Source organism: Necator americanus, chromosome V, assembly GCF_031761385.1.
Source record: "Necator americanus strain Aroian chromosome V, whole genome shotgun sequence".
NCBI lineage: Eukaryota > Metazoa > Nematoda > Chromadorea > Rhabditida > Ancylostomatidae > Necator > Necator americanus.
This window is the reverse complement of record NC_087375.1, coordinates 26,034,561-26,048,508: the sequence shown is the minus strand read 5'-3', so window position 1 is coordinate 26,048,508 and position 13,948 is coordinate 26,034,561. Positions and strand designations below refer to the sequence as shown.

General features: G+C 43.8%; 3 protein-coding genes across 5 annotated transcripts; all 3 read left to right on the top strand.

The window, feature by feature from the left end:
* Positions 1–774: 774 nt before the first annotated feature.
* RB195_015240 (uncharacterized protein) lies at positions 775–9,764 on the top strand (the record flags this gene model as incomplete). 2 transcript variants are annotated; one of them, XM_064205855.1, is made up of 9 exons in its annotated part: positions 775–838; positions 1,374–1,471; positions 5,562–5,678; positions 5,730–5,843; positions 7,279–7,500; positions 7,668–7,769; positions 7,846–8,014; positions 9,466–9,628; positions 9,680–9,764. In XM_064205855.1, 9 exons carry the CDS (start codon positions 775–777, stop codon positions 9,762–9,764), a joined length of 1,134 nt encoding a protein of 377 aa, XP_064061735.1. The 2 variants fall into 2 exon arrangements, with proteins under 2 accessions (XP_064061735.1, XP_064061736.1); XM_064205854.1 differs by lacking the exons at positions 9,466–9,628; positions 9,680–9,764 and having other exon boundaries at positions 7,846–8,058.
* On the top strand, positions 9,574–11,236 carry RB195_015239 (uncharacterized protein; the record flags this gene model as incomplete). Of its 2 annotated transcripts, XM_064205853.1 has the most annotated exons (3): positions 10,178–10,238; positions 10,306–10,925; positions 11,042–11,236. In XM_064205853.1, 3 exons carry the CDS (start codon positions 10,178–10,180, stop codon positions 11,234–11,236), a joined length of 876 nt encoding a protein of 291 aa, XP_064061733.1. The 2 variants fall into 2 exon arrangements, with proteins under 2 accessions (XP_064061734.1, XP_064061733.1); XM_064205852.1 differs by lacking the exon at positions 10,178–10,238 and adding an exon at positions 9,574–9,628 and having other exon boundaries at positions 10,306–11,084.
* Positions 11,237–12,596: 1,360 nt separating this feature from the next.
* On the top strand, positions 12,597–13,724 carry RB195_015238 (uncharacterized protein; the record flags this gene model as incomplete). Its single annotated transcript, XM_064205851.1, has 2 exons — positions 12,597–12,807; positions 13,519–13,724. 2 exons carry the CDS (start codon positions 12,597–12,599, stop codon positions 13,722–13,724), a joined length of 417 nt encoding a protein of 138 aa, XP_064061732.1.
* Between the last annotated feature and the right edge of the window lie 224 nt (positions 13,725–13,948).

Sequence of the window (13,948 nt, the reverse complement as noted above, 5' to 3'; positions counted from 1 at the left end):
CGCGCGCGTGCGTAGCCTTACAGTGACTTGTGATGGGGAGCTGATGTGGCAAGACAGTGTCTTTATCCTGGTAGCAAGACTGGCATCAATTTATCGTCAATTTATCGGACTCGGAGGGATTAAAGACTTATCACATTGGGCGATTCCGACACATCTATCGTGCAGTTACAGCCAAACATCTTACCTACTGCGCTACATCCGTCCGTCCATTGGATACGCAGTGATCTTCGAATACAAATTCGTCGAAGAATGCGAGTAGATGGTACGCAGAGTGGCAGGTGACATACGTGATTCAGACAAGTCATGAGCGACCACTTTGCGTTCATCAATTTGGGTGTTTTCTTCCAACTTTGAATTGTACTCTGCACTAGAATTTTTATGGTAAATAAGACATCTCAGTTGTTATTAGGAATGTTACTCGCCGTCATACCTTGCCCTCATCATGGGACATCGGCAAGCACATCTCGCCTCCGAAGTCTGAGTGTCTGAGTTGAGACCCTCATAAGGATCGCACTCGTAGCCAGACCCTCATAAGGATTGATCAACGGCGTGCTCTTTATCCTTTTGCCTTTCACTCTCTAACTTTAGCAGCGATTGGAACCAAATCAGAGACATTTGATTGAAACGGTGAAAGAAGTGGTACTTCGCTTGAACTCCCTTCATAAGTTCGTTGCTGGAGGTTTTAATTCGAGGATACGCTGTAGACCCAGTGCTTGTAGTTGTGCATAGGTATTTGGTTGAGTTAATAAGCTTTTTTCAGACGTTGTAATAGTAATGTCCGGCCCACTAAAGAAGCGGAAACAAACGGAGGAGTGGGGTGTAACAAAGAAAGAGAGAGGTGCGGTCAAGTGCAGTTGTTTTGCTTTCAGCAAGTATGTGAAGTATTAAATGTAGTGCGTTCATCCGATTGAGCGCTATCCGTCTTTTACTGGGACAGGACAAAAAGAAGGAGTGTCTGCTAAGAAGAGATATAATGGGGTCAGAAAGTGACTATGCTCGAAGTGGCGCAGTGGAGCTAGTGGATGGGATCGAGGCGGGACCCTCATCCATCTCTGCAGTCCATTCAAAACGACCTCAAGCCAGTTGCTGCGCTCGAAGTGAGTGGTGACTCGAGGAGCTAGTGATGCGATAGTGAAACCTTGTTCGCCGGAAGCCTCGTTTGCTGCAACCGGACTGCAGAGGAAGATGAAGGTCTCATTTCGATCACAACCAGTAGATATACTGCACCACTTCGAGCGTGGCTCCCAAAACACAACGACACCGCCTATATGTCGCCTCTTGATATTACAGTAATTTACTGCTTTCGCTTGCTTATTGATATGATCGGTAGATCTATTGGTTTTAATCCAGTTTTTACGTAATATTCAACACAGGGTCACAAGAAGAGGACCAACATGTGGAGGATGGTTGTTCCAAGTTATTCCCATTTTCTCTCCTATCACTTGAAATGCAGCTGGAAGTCTTATGTTATGTGAGTCATTTCGTTACCATGATTTCAAATGTTGCTTTTCTACACTGAAGAAGCTCTTACTTTTTTTTTGTCAAAATAGAATTTTTTTTCGTCAAAAATGTTGAATCATAATAGACTCAAAAGAATCTTTACTCATCTCTGCATTAAAGACCGCGTATCCCGAAACTAATATAGTTGGGAACCTGTGGGAAAATTAAGTTTGAGGTGAACGTTACTAGCATGCGCGTGCCCTAACGAATTCCTCCTCATCGTCCTGAAAAAGGCTGTGGGAAACGGCTTTGGTTCCTACGAGGTACGATTAGGACGCACCACCCATGGGCACGCTCCAGTCCCTTTAGCAACCTAATCATTAGTTTCGCTTGAACAGGCTGGTGAGGAGACCTGTTGAACTTCGGAGGCCACGCTCATACTCATAATTTACGCTTGGAACTCTATATAGAGTTTCCCAACTACGTCAATTCTATTATACTTTGCCTTCAAAGGAACTCAACCTTTTCCATGACCACATTTCGAGGGCAGCCGATTACTCACATGCACCAGACTTCAGGTCATGCTACGCCAGTAACTGGACAGATTAGGGCGGTGTTTCTACAGGGTGGCGTGTTTTTCACGCGCAGTTTTCTTCGGCTTTAAATGTGTGTATAATTGTGAATTGTGGAATAATGTTACCTCTACAAATGGAAACACTTTACCACCCGCTACTTTCGCCACCAAATCTGTGAAAAAAATGACGACAAGAGTACAACAGCTGTATAAAAGTACTGAACCATTGCAGGTGCATATTGGGCTAAGTTTTAGGCGTTGAATGCTGCACCGTAGTTGGAAATGAAGTGAATCTTCAATTTTTTTTTCGGAAATTGTTTCCGCAAAGCTGTTCTCTTGTGGATCAAGTGGAGGACGCGCGAAGAGTCGCATCCAAGCGTGGCGACAAACTTGCTGTGCCAACTTTTTGCTTGCGCGCCTCTCTTGACCCCTAATCTATGTTCCTGCAGAACCTGTAGTTTTTCTGTTTCATTATTTCAGTAGAATAAAGTCATTGTTTGCGAAGCTGGAACGATCCTGTTCTCTCTCTCTCAAAAAAAAAAGAGACAGACAGGCAAACAAATGATCGGCAGTTTAGTTTGCCGAAAATTATACTTGAAAGCTGTCATATTACGCAACGGAGTACTGCAAGGTTTGTTGAAAAAATCTTCGAGGTAGTCTGCTTTCAAATTCATTGAAAAGTAAAGGTGAATGAACCTAATTGACTTAAACGGCAGGCGGATTTTACCGCCTAACGCGGCTTATCCTCATCTTCGTCGAGATGAGTCGTTCTCGAACACGTTTGAGTCCATCTTTTTCGATCTTCCGCTGGAGCTCGCACAGAGTCTGTCCATCTGTCACTGTTCGTTATTCTGCGAAACGTTATGTCTCGCCTAAATGCCTACCGATGACAAGTTTCTTCAGATCCTCCTTCACAATTTCCGTCCAGAACTTTCTTTCGTGTCCAGATGGCCTTCCCTAACTTAGGTCTGGTATCATCCTCAAGGCAACTTGGACTAGGTGATCTAGTGGTCTCCTTATAATATGGCCAAGAAAGCGAAGACTTTTTCTTTTAGGAAGAGTTTTCTTCGACAGCTTTAGGGCAAGATGTTGGTGTCTTCCTCGTGTCATCCGCCGGTACACCATATCCACTCCTGAGTAAAGCGGTTCACTATGGCACACTATTGACCAAAAGTAGCCAAGCATCCATCTTTTCAGCTTCATTCCCACGAAGTCGTGCTTATCGCATCTTTGCTGAATATCTCTTCTGCACCTGCCGTCATTTTTCGGCATGAACCCGAATAAGAGAACTCGTCCACGTATAGTTAGTTGTCTCTTTACCCTGTTGAGGGTCTCGCGAAGACCCCTTACATTTATCAGGGCCAATTCGTAAATCGTAGGCTGCGGCCCATTCCATAGGACCAAAACAAATATCGCTTAAGGCATCACCCCACGAATCTGGGGTGGTACGGGTTTCAGGTGGGTAATGCCTATACTGGGTCGTAGATTGTGGGGAGGAGGGTGATTCTCTTCATCTCTCCCTGTATCAATGTAAACGGAAGACCGGAAAGCTCTTTCTTACAACGGCCTCTGTTGCAATGCGCAAAGATTGCGCCCCGCCCCGCCTGCGATTTGTTCGAATGGGTTTTCGACGAATCGAAGGCGGGGCGCAAACGTTGCACACTGCAACAGACGTCATCGTAAGGTACAGCTTTCCGGTCGTCCGTTTACGTTGATACAGGTAGGGATAGAGAGGATCACCCTGTTCCCCACAATCTACGACCCCGTATAGTAGGTTAAAAACGACAAGAAGCGCGTAGACATTTGCGTACACGGCTTCTCTCAAGGCGCTTCAGTGGAGCGTAGAGGCTATGAGTGTGGTGAAACCCTTGCTTGCACCACCCATCCTGCAGTGTACGACGGTCCCACTTCGGTTCCAATCGCAGCTTCTGCCGCGCCGTTTCGAGCGCGCACGCAAATGCACCGCAACTACACTCGTGATTCATGTATTTTTGACACGACTACATAGGCATTACTGGCCTGAGTCCCGTAACACCCCAGATTCGTGAGGTGATGCCTTTAAACAACCGCCAAGGTTATTAAATGTCTTTGTAGTGCAATTGCAGTTGTTAACATATTTGCTTCACACAGGTAATCAAAATGTTGACAAGTTGTGGAAACATTCGAACAATACCACAAATTCAGGGTTTTGAAAAACAACAGTTATTAAGACATCGCTGTGCTTGTCCTTCAGACGTTTCTTACGGGTGCGGTCGTTTGCAGCTTTCAAACTGAAAGAATAATTTCATAATTTAAAGAGTTCCACAGATTGATTTTTCACACTGTACTATGTGAAAGTGTCGTTGGAAAAATTTAACAAAGCTATTCTTACACCAATTCTTACAAACACCTAGCTATTATCCAGGCAAGTCGATGTGTGTGTGTGTGGATCGTTTCTGAAAGCAAAGATGTTGGAAAACGCGACAGAAGAAAAGAATACGGTAGTACATAATAGAAATACATAATAATACATACATAATAGAAATACACAAAGTTACATAACTACACACTCACGTTACAGATAAGTCAGTTCAGTGTCTCTATCCCCACTCACAAATTGAAGAATGAATATCCTGGCTAATCTTGGGTGATTTCGAACCATTGATCGCGCTAAAAACGTGGTGAGTTTTCATCCTGAACTACCCAAAGCTAGTTTTAACTTTGCGACACCCTCTCAATATAGATACAGTGCATGCAAATTCGACCACCACTGCTCCCGCGTGGTCAACTGTTCGACTGCGCTGTGAATTGCTACTAGTCTTTTGAGGAAGATACAGACACAAGACGTCACACCCTCTTCACAAGAATGTTCCTAACTCCACTTATGCTATTACATAGCTAGAAGAAACATTCTAGACCGTTCTTCTCAGAGTTTATGAGACTTGCCCAACTGCTGCCAGTCAACTTGATAGTTGTATTTTTAGGAACTTTGAGTAGCAACCTTATAGAATGATAGAGCTCTCAACATCGAGAGCATTCGCCGTAAAATTTCATTCCATTTCATCTTCAGATAATTTTTGGGTTTCTGGAATGTGTACAAAATGCCTGAAAGACATTGAACTTATGATTTGATTTCTTTTTGCGCCAATATATCATCCTTCATAACATCATGGAAGCAACCTTTGGGGGTATTCTTGAAGATATTGCGACGTTGCTTTTAAGAATGCTAACAACATCTCAAAAATCTAGAAATTAGAAGGTTCTGGAGCATTATTGGCTTCAGTATACTCTGGCAGTCGCTCTTTGCACTCACAGGAGCAGAATTTTATGAACAAATAAGACATTTAGGTTTCCATTTGTTAGATTTTGTGTTCTGTGCTGATTTTGACGCTCGAAGTATGTTCTCACGAGCGACATTTTGATCTTGTGAAATGTTTGTAAAAAAGCAAACTTTTCACTGTCGTTCCAGATTAGGTAGATCTACCCGGATAATGGAGTGCATTGCAATGAAATTTTCTTTCTTTGACCTTCATTCCATTTACAGCTTTGGTATTTGAGTTTATTTTAGCTGCCATCAAAAGAGTTGTTGACATTTCGTCTCGTGTGCCGTGCTATGAATGCATTAATAGTGAAGAATGCATTATCTCTTCACCGACTTAAGATGAAAATGATTATTGCTGGCAAGGTAATCTTCTGTTGTTTCTCTCTTACTGGTTATCATTTGAAGTTGTTTTAGCCAAGTCGCGTAACCAAGTGTTTGATGGATTTGCCTATTCACAGTTGTGAATCTGTGGAGGAAATTCTGCGTCACGCTCCCACACGATCAATTCCTTGTTTAGCATTGAACTTTGTAAGTTGGAGTTATAGTCGGGTGAGAACGACATGGAGCACGGTCCAGTTGCGTAAGCGGCTGCACCTGAAGCAGCGCGTGGAGCGCAACCGTGGTGGAGCTCTTGATAGCACCAACCGTCGTTAGTTCGCTTTAGCCCCACCTCGATTTCAACCGCTGTCTCCGCTGCGGCGCTTCGAGCACAGCCGTTTACGTAACTGCACCGTCCTTTATGTCATTTTGAACCGACTATGGGAACCCCATCTTGAGAATATTGAAAATATTGAAAACTAGTATTAGAAAACAAATTTTCAGTGCATGAGATGAATTTGGCGCATGATATTGATAGTTAAAGGGAGCGTATCACGAAGTTGACGAAGTGTGGAAACCTCAAGGGAAATATGGAGTTTGAGGCAAAGATTGCAAGTATAAGCGTGCTCACATCAACTCCCTCTATTTGTCCTGAAAAACGGTCTGAAAAAGACGTTTTTTCTCACGAGATACGTTAGAACACGTACCTTCGTACACACATTGGTCCCCTCCGCAACCTATTCTTTGGTTACAGTTGACTAGGTTGCGGGGGGGACCTCATCGGTATTTTCGCGTACCTCGCAGAAGCGAACGCTTTTTCTACTTCGTTCTTATTTAGGACGATCAGGGGCTAGACCACGCTCAGCTTCGTAATTTATACTCCGAACTCTATATTCTCCTCCTGGTTTGAATCCTCAGTTTCGTGATATGCTGCATTTAACTTGACCTTTGTGATTTCAAGAATTTATTGGCGTGTAGCTGTTCGCTTGGTACTCGTGTCTGGGGCGGAGCCTGATCGGGCAAACTGCTGCGAAGAACCATGGATAAAGAGAGAAATTGTCTGAATTGAGGCGGAAAAGTATTTATTACTATACAAGCAGTTTTTAACAGTTAGGATTTCTAATAAGGTCAGCATTGACCGCATAATTTCGATAGACTACTACTAATACTTTCACTTTGCCTGTTTATTTTATGCTGCCTCTCGGTTTTCCCTGAGTTGTAGTTAGGAATTTATAAAATAAATTACTTTTTTCTCTCCCACAAGCTTTATGAATTTTGTTGTACTTTGTCGTGCACTGTCTGTTCATTAATTCGTTTCTCCCTCAACTGCGGTTATATTTCTCTTGTTGCATAGTTTTTCTCAAGAGCGTAGCGGTTTCCCCGGTTAAGCTAATCCTATGGGGTGCCCACCATGCAGAGAACTGGGACCAGAATTTATTGTGGGTAACGTTATTTACTTTAATATTTATTTGTAGACTTCAAAGTCAAATTGGTTGGGACCTAATTATTTCATTAATCTAATTTTTAGTTGAAAGGAATTGAATGATGATGAAGAAACATGACAAATTTCCTACGTTCTTGTTTCATTTCAGGAGAAATTGTAAGCAAAATCGCAATCCAGAAGCAAAAAAACTTGCCGTTTTAGGTCCACGTCTCCTCGAAACTACTGAGAAGACTTTCCGCGGCTGTTACACAGTCACGAGTAAAAATAGATGAGTGTCACTTAACGTTCTGCAAAATTTCATGTCAGCAGGAGCAGTTTCTGGACTTTCTGAGACTGTCTCACGCTCGGAAATTGGTACTGATCGCCTTTGCAGTCGATGTTCACGCTTCTCAGACTCTGGCAAAAAGCTTAATTTTACAAGAGGTGAGCGTGTACGCCTCGAGCTAACAGTGCTCTGTGAGAGCTACATGATAGTCGGAAAGTAGTGAAATTCAAGAATGCCTTAGCTGAGGTACTGCGCCTAACAAGCAGTGTGTTCAAGGTCTCTCATCTGGGTAGGTTTCTTACTACCTGAAGAGAATCAATTACAGCTGGAAATAGTCGTTGTATGCGCTGATCTGTTCTCAGGATTCGAACTCAGTTTTCTTCCCATGGTACAGCTGTCCACAAACTCCTTGCGAACACTCCTACTGGTTCGTGGTTTTCCCTATTTTTTGTTGTTGCTGCTGAAATTATGAGTTGATGGGTAAACATTAGTTCCTTTTTTAGAAGTGGTTGGAATCGAGAGGGACAATCTTCTTTTTATTTATGCGAATGAGTGCTCCGTTTCCCTCAGAAGAGGCTATTCTCGACGGCCTAACTTTTTCAGTTGTGGATGGGCGTTATTTGTTGATGCGTCCCAATTCCATTGAAAAAGCGGAAATTAGATGCATAAATGGTACTGTTTATATCAATCCCGCTTGTGAGCCGGATTTACACTAGCGACTGACTATACTATAGATCCTCTCGTATAGTCAGTCTTCGTCATATGATCAACTATCTAAATGAGCTTTCAGTAGTGTCGTTCTCACTTTGTCAGCGCTTCGTCATCTTCAGTAACCCCAAGATCATCCTTTATGTTATCATCCTACATCATCTTTGTTTCTCCCACTTTTTACTGATGTGCGGATAATTAACGCTGCACCGTTGCTTAAAGGGATCTGTATATGGTGAGAATAGTGAGCTTATTCTGCTGCGTGACCTATTGGAAGTCTCGAACTTTGAGTAAGTCTTCTTTGGATAAACAGTAAATTTCGGAATATCTTTTTTTCAGTGGTTTTAGATGTTAGTAACGCTCATCATTTTTTACTTTGTCCGCAAAGCTGAAAAATCTTCACGGTTGAGGCCTAATGATCTTGTAGTCATCTATCTACACTATGCAGTTGCGAAATGATAATTACTCATTTCAATTGCGTACTGTAGTGCAATATTGGTGTAAAAGCGTTGGGTACAATAAGAAATAGTTTTTTTTAGTTGTTAGAAACACTACCAATATTACCAGATCGCTCCAGATGAATTGGAATATTGTTACTGGTTTTTCATTTTCATGTGCTGCACATGTATTTGAGAATTCAGATGTAATTTTTCTTGTATATTCCGTCTTATTTTGTACGGTTCTGGTCTTCATCTTGCCTTATCTTCTAGTTTGATATATCTTACGTTCTCTTATCACTGACCCGGCCTCTTTTAGAGTGCAACCATCCATGGCCAGTATAATCTTGTAGATGTTTTCGAGTTCGTTAGAAGCACCTTTGCGCCCGGCACGATGTGAATTGGAAAGTCTTAGAGTATCTAACCCTCATTTTCAGTAACCAGTACCGCGTGCATCCGTAAAGGTATGAAGGACACATCGAGTCAGCACTTTTCTGTAGCTGAGATTCTGGAAGCGATGAGGACTGTTCTTTGGCTGCACCCAAGTCTCATAGCAAAAGTGGTGCTAACTTCCGGTTTTGACAAAGTCGAGAGTGGCGGAGACTTCTGCGGAGTGGGAACGTCCCATCCGGGGCTTGTCTTTGAAGATAGTATCCCTTCTTGCGAAACGAGCAAACTAACGGTGGACAATCCTTAAGGAAGTGGTGTCCTACTTTTGATGTTGCGTCCGGTGCCGTTGCTCCACTGGAGCGGCGTCATTCTTAGAAGATGTTGCTTGGGAGGTGCCAAATAAAGTTCACCAATTCAACGTACCAATTTAGGTCGGTCATATCGGACACCTGAAGTCAAGAAGACTTTGTCGTCAACCTGTTTGTCTTCACTTGAATTCACGATTTTGCAGCTAATTGTTTCTTTGAAGTGTCTGACCAAGTCGTGCAAGAAAGAAAGAGAGAATGTGGAATGTACTGAACCTCGCAGATGTTATACTGGCAGTGAAACAGGCACCTGCGAATAATCTCAATAATCTCAATAATTTATGGGGATCGTCTCATAATCAGATTGAAAATTTGTATTTTGAGGTGTTTTATGCGTATCCACGTAACAGATGTCATGGTTCAATTCTCAACGGTGTTAAACAGAAGTGAGTGTATCAATGCTTCCCATGTACTGTCTAGACCATAAAATCTTTTAGCATTTCTTGGGTGGCTGAAGCTCTTTTGTCCTTTGAATTTAGACCTTTGAAAAGGAAATATATGGAGAAAATTGGACCATCATAGGTGAATGTTTTGGAGATGAAAAAGGTGAAAGATTCGTAATATTTACGGTCGTACTTATGGTACGCTGGGTGCTCGAATGAAGAGAATGTGGCGGATTTTTTTAAACAATAAAAAATTTACTTTAAAGTTCATAAAGACTTTATGTGATAGTTTCAAAAGTGCTGCTCAGCTAATTTGTCATACATGTGATTAATAGAGTGGCAAAATGCCTCAAGGTGGCTGGCTCCCTGATCCATATAGGTTGGGCGACGGCCTGTGGTCAAAGCTAAGTTCGCCGTGGCAGGGCCGCTTGATTTGTTTTTGCCACTCCAGCATATTCACTGCCTCAGTGCCCCGCACACTGGGCCTTGACATCTCAGACGTTGAACGCTATGGCGACCGGTGAGAGGCGATCAAATCTCAGGTTGCTCAGGATGTCACTGATTGATGGACCAAGGCGACACACACACGGCCCGCCATGGAGACTGTCTCAGAGTGTGTACTTACAACGCGAGAACAGTGTCCACAGACGCTGACCTGCATGCTCTTCTCTAAGCTGCAGAGCGTATCAAATTTCACGTGATTGCTCTGCAGGAGAACAATGGCGGAAGGAGAGGTGTACGACTGAAGAATGACGGTACACTCGTCATTCGTGGAGAGAAAGTTCCGTCCGAGAAAGCGAAACGTAGGCGGTGCTGGTTTTGCTGTGCACCCATCTGTCGTCTTGTCGATTCTCACGAGATCCTGTCACCTCTTCTGGCCATTCCTCGCCCTCTGCGCCAAAAACCCATCAGTATCATCAACTGCTACTCACCAACATCAACAGCTGATGAATCCGAATTGGACGCGTTTTATGAGGAGCTGGAGGAAGTGATCCGCAACGAGAAGTCCTTCTACAAATTTGTTGTCGGAGACTTCAACGCAAAACTAGGAAAGGCCACAGAAGAGGAATACAGGATTGGAAGATTTAAACTAGGGGACAAGAATGAAAATGGCAATCGTCTCGCTGGGCTGTTGTCCGTCGCTCGCCTCTTTCATGGGAACTCTCTTCTCATAAAGAAAGATTATTATCGGTGGACACGGGAATCGCCCAATGGCGCGACTCGTGCGGAGAACGACCACATACTCACCAACCGAAGGTGGTGTCTACTTGACATCTCAGTAGTGCCACCTTTTGTATTGGTTCTGATCACCGTCTCCTTCGTGCGAAAAAACGACTTAGCCACCCGATGGAAAAGAACATCTGCTATCGGCAATGAAGGAGAAAAGAAGTTATCTAAGACGATTGCGTTTTCTAGGATTCCTTGTCCCAAGGTGACTGGCACATTGAGCAGGAACTAAACGAGGACTACGAGATGCTGCTCAGAGGATTACGAGCCTGTGTTGAGCATGCCTCGAAGCCGCGCACGACAAACTCGGATTTCGAAGACCACCAAGGAGTTGTTGGAAAGAAGAAGACTTTGAGGCTTGATCCAAATGCATCGCACATTTAGGGGTTAGTAGCAAACACTAGCTGCAGAAAAGCGTCTCTCGAAATACATGCAGAAGAAGATTCTGGAAGCAGCACAAAGAAGAACGAGTTTAAAGAAGTGCCGCAGGGTTCTCCGCGAATATAATATTCAGTTAGCAGCCTTGCTGAGCGAAAGCGAAAGCGGGACTCGTTCCTCTTCTCGGCGTGAGATAGAAATCATTACGGAGAGGTTCTACTCGAAGCTTTTCCATCGATTAACTCCTGTGTGAAGCCCGATCATCCTCACTGGTGAAGCTCCATCACGGTTTCTCCCTTCGGAAGTACGAGCCGCTATCAAGAGTGTGAAACCTGGCACAGCCTCCAGACCTGATTATATATCAGCAGACTTTTTTCGGGCTGGTGGCCATCCACTTCATGTAATCTTAGCAGCGCACATGACATCCTACCTTCAGAAAGAAAGGACCCTAGATCAGTGGAAGACCTTGCGAACCGTTCTTATTCATAAAAAAGGTGACCGAGAGACCTTCGGAAACACCGTCCGATATGCTTGCTGAGCGTGTTATACAAAGTATTCACCAATAGAGGGTTCATAGAGGTTTGCCGGGCTTTTCCACCGCCCCTTCACCATACCCATTGGAATTGGAAAGGGGGTGCGACAAGGCGATACTATATCGCCGAAGCTGTTCACGGCTGCACTGCAATGGATAATAAAATCACTTTCCTTGGAATAAAGGGGCATACGTGTTGATGAAAGATTTCTCTCGAACCTTCGTTTTGCGAGCGACATCGTTCTCTTTTCGAGCAGTACTAATGAAGCAGAAACGATGCTCAACGAACTGAACGAAGCAGGGAAGAAAATAGGAGTACGAATAAACAGAAAGAGGACATAGTTCATGAAGAACGCCTACTGCGAGAACGGAGGAGTACAACTTGAAGGCACCCAAATCGTGGAAGCTTCGTCATACGTGCTATGAATATGGAAAACGACATGAAAAAAGAAATGAATAGATGAATGAGAGCAGCATGAGCAGCATTCGCACCCGTCAAGGAAGCTACGGACCAACTGACGGTCTAAGATCTTCGTGCCCATCTGTTCGACTCGACAGTTCTTCCAGCGCTCTGTTACGCACCGGAGACGTGGGCAGACACTGCCGCCACGTCTAGGAAACTACTTACTACCCACAGAGCCCTTGAGAGATGTCTTCTGAAGTTTAACCGGCGCACACAACACCTAGCCGGTCTTCGCAGCTCCAATTTAAGAGGAATATCCCGTCTTCGCGATCCAGCGGAATATATATCGAAAGCAAATCATAGATGGGCCGGTCACATTATGAGGAGAACGACGATAGATGGACTAATAGAACGCCAGAGGGATCCCAAGAATGCTAAACGCCCTCGAGAGGAACGCCAACGAATGGGGTACGTGTTCTCTACACGATGGACCAGGTGAGAGCTCAGTTGGACACGGCTCAATGGCCTCGTCAACGTCACCCACGAAACTTGAGAGCATTTTGGATGACAATGGCGAGGGAGCGAGTGGAAGAGATGCTGGGGCCCGCACTTCCAGTGAAGGCAGTCCATCTAAGTATCTAAGTAAGTAAGTATCTAAGTAAGTGTATAATCCAGTAATAGCACGGAATTTACCCATCCAGACCACTCCAGACTCGTGGGGTGATGCCTTTAAGTAGTCACGCCTTCATTACTACACTAAAATTGATAAGAGTGAGAAGAATAAAAAGCATCCATTAATTAAAATTAAATTGAATGATGAAAAAGGATAATCTATTCACTACCACTTCACACATACTTTTTTTTAGGAGATAGAGATAAAGCGGTGGACTCTGAGAAAAATATTTAGAATTAAAAGTAAAAGGATAAAGTTTCTGGCGTTAATCAATCCGCTTGGGATGCGCCCCCACGTTCACTTCAATTCAGAATCGTTTGAGGTTTACGAACGTGTATCTGGCCTATACAATGACTTGCAGTGGCTAGCCGATGTGTCACGTTAGTGTTTATATCCTCCCAGACAAGTCTGGTACTAATTTATCGACCCCGGAGGGATGAAACGCTTCGTGAGCACTGGGGGAATTCGAACCTCCGACCGATTGTGCAGTAAGCGGAACCTCTAACCGCTACACTACACCCGCCCCATATTAAGAATTAGTCACAAATAATGAAATGGATTTACACATTGTTGCTCTGTCTAAGTCATCTTTCTCCTTCATTTTATATTCTTACACATCCCACTTGTATTTTCACTTTCCTTCAGATGAAAACATTTGTCGGCCCCGGCATCCAATCTAGAAGCCGGTCACATTATGAGGAGAATCGACTCTATATGGGCTAAAAGAACGCTAGAGTGGATCCCTAGAGATGCTGAACGCCCTCAAGGGAGACCGCCAACGAGATGGGGTGAGGTGTTCGCTACACGGGTGGACCGGCTGAGAGCTCATCTGGACACGAATGAAGGACCTTGTCAACGTCACTCACGAAACTTGAGAGCATCTTGACTGTTCTTGACAGAGCGAGGGAATGAAACGAGTGGAAGATATCCTGACGGCTGCACTTCCAGTGAGGACAGCCCATCTAAGTATCTAAGTAAGTAAATAATAGAGTGGCTATGTTACGAACACGATTTGACTGATTTGCAGGGATAATTTTGCATTTTTTGGCTCTTCTAACTTCGCGCTGCTTCACCGATCTGAATTTGCGGTAGTTTTAATTGGTTATCCAT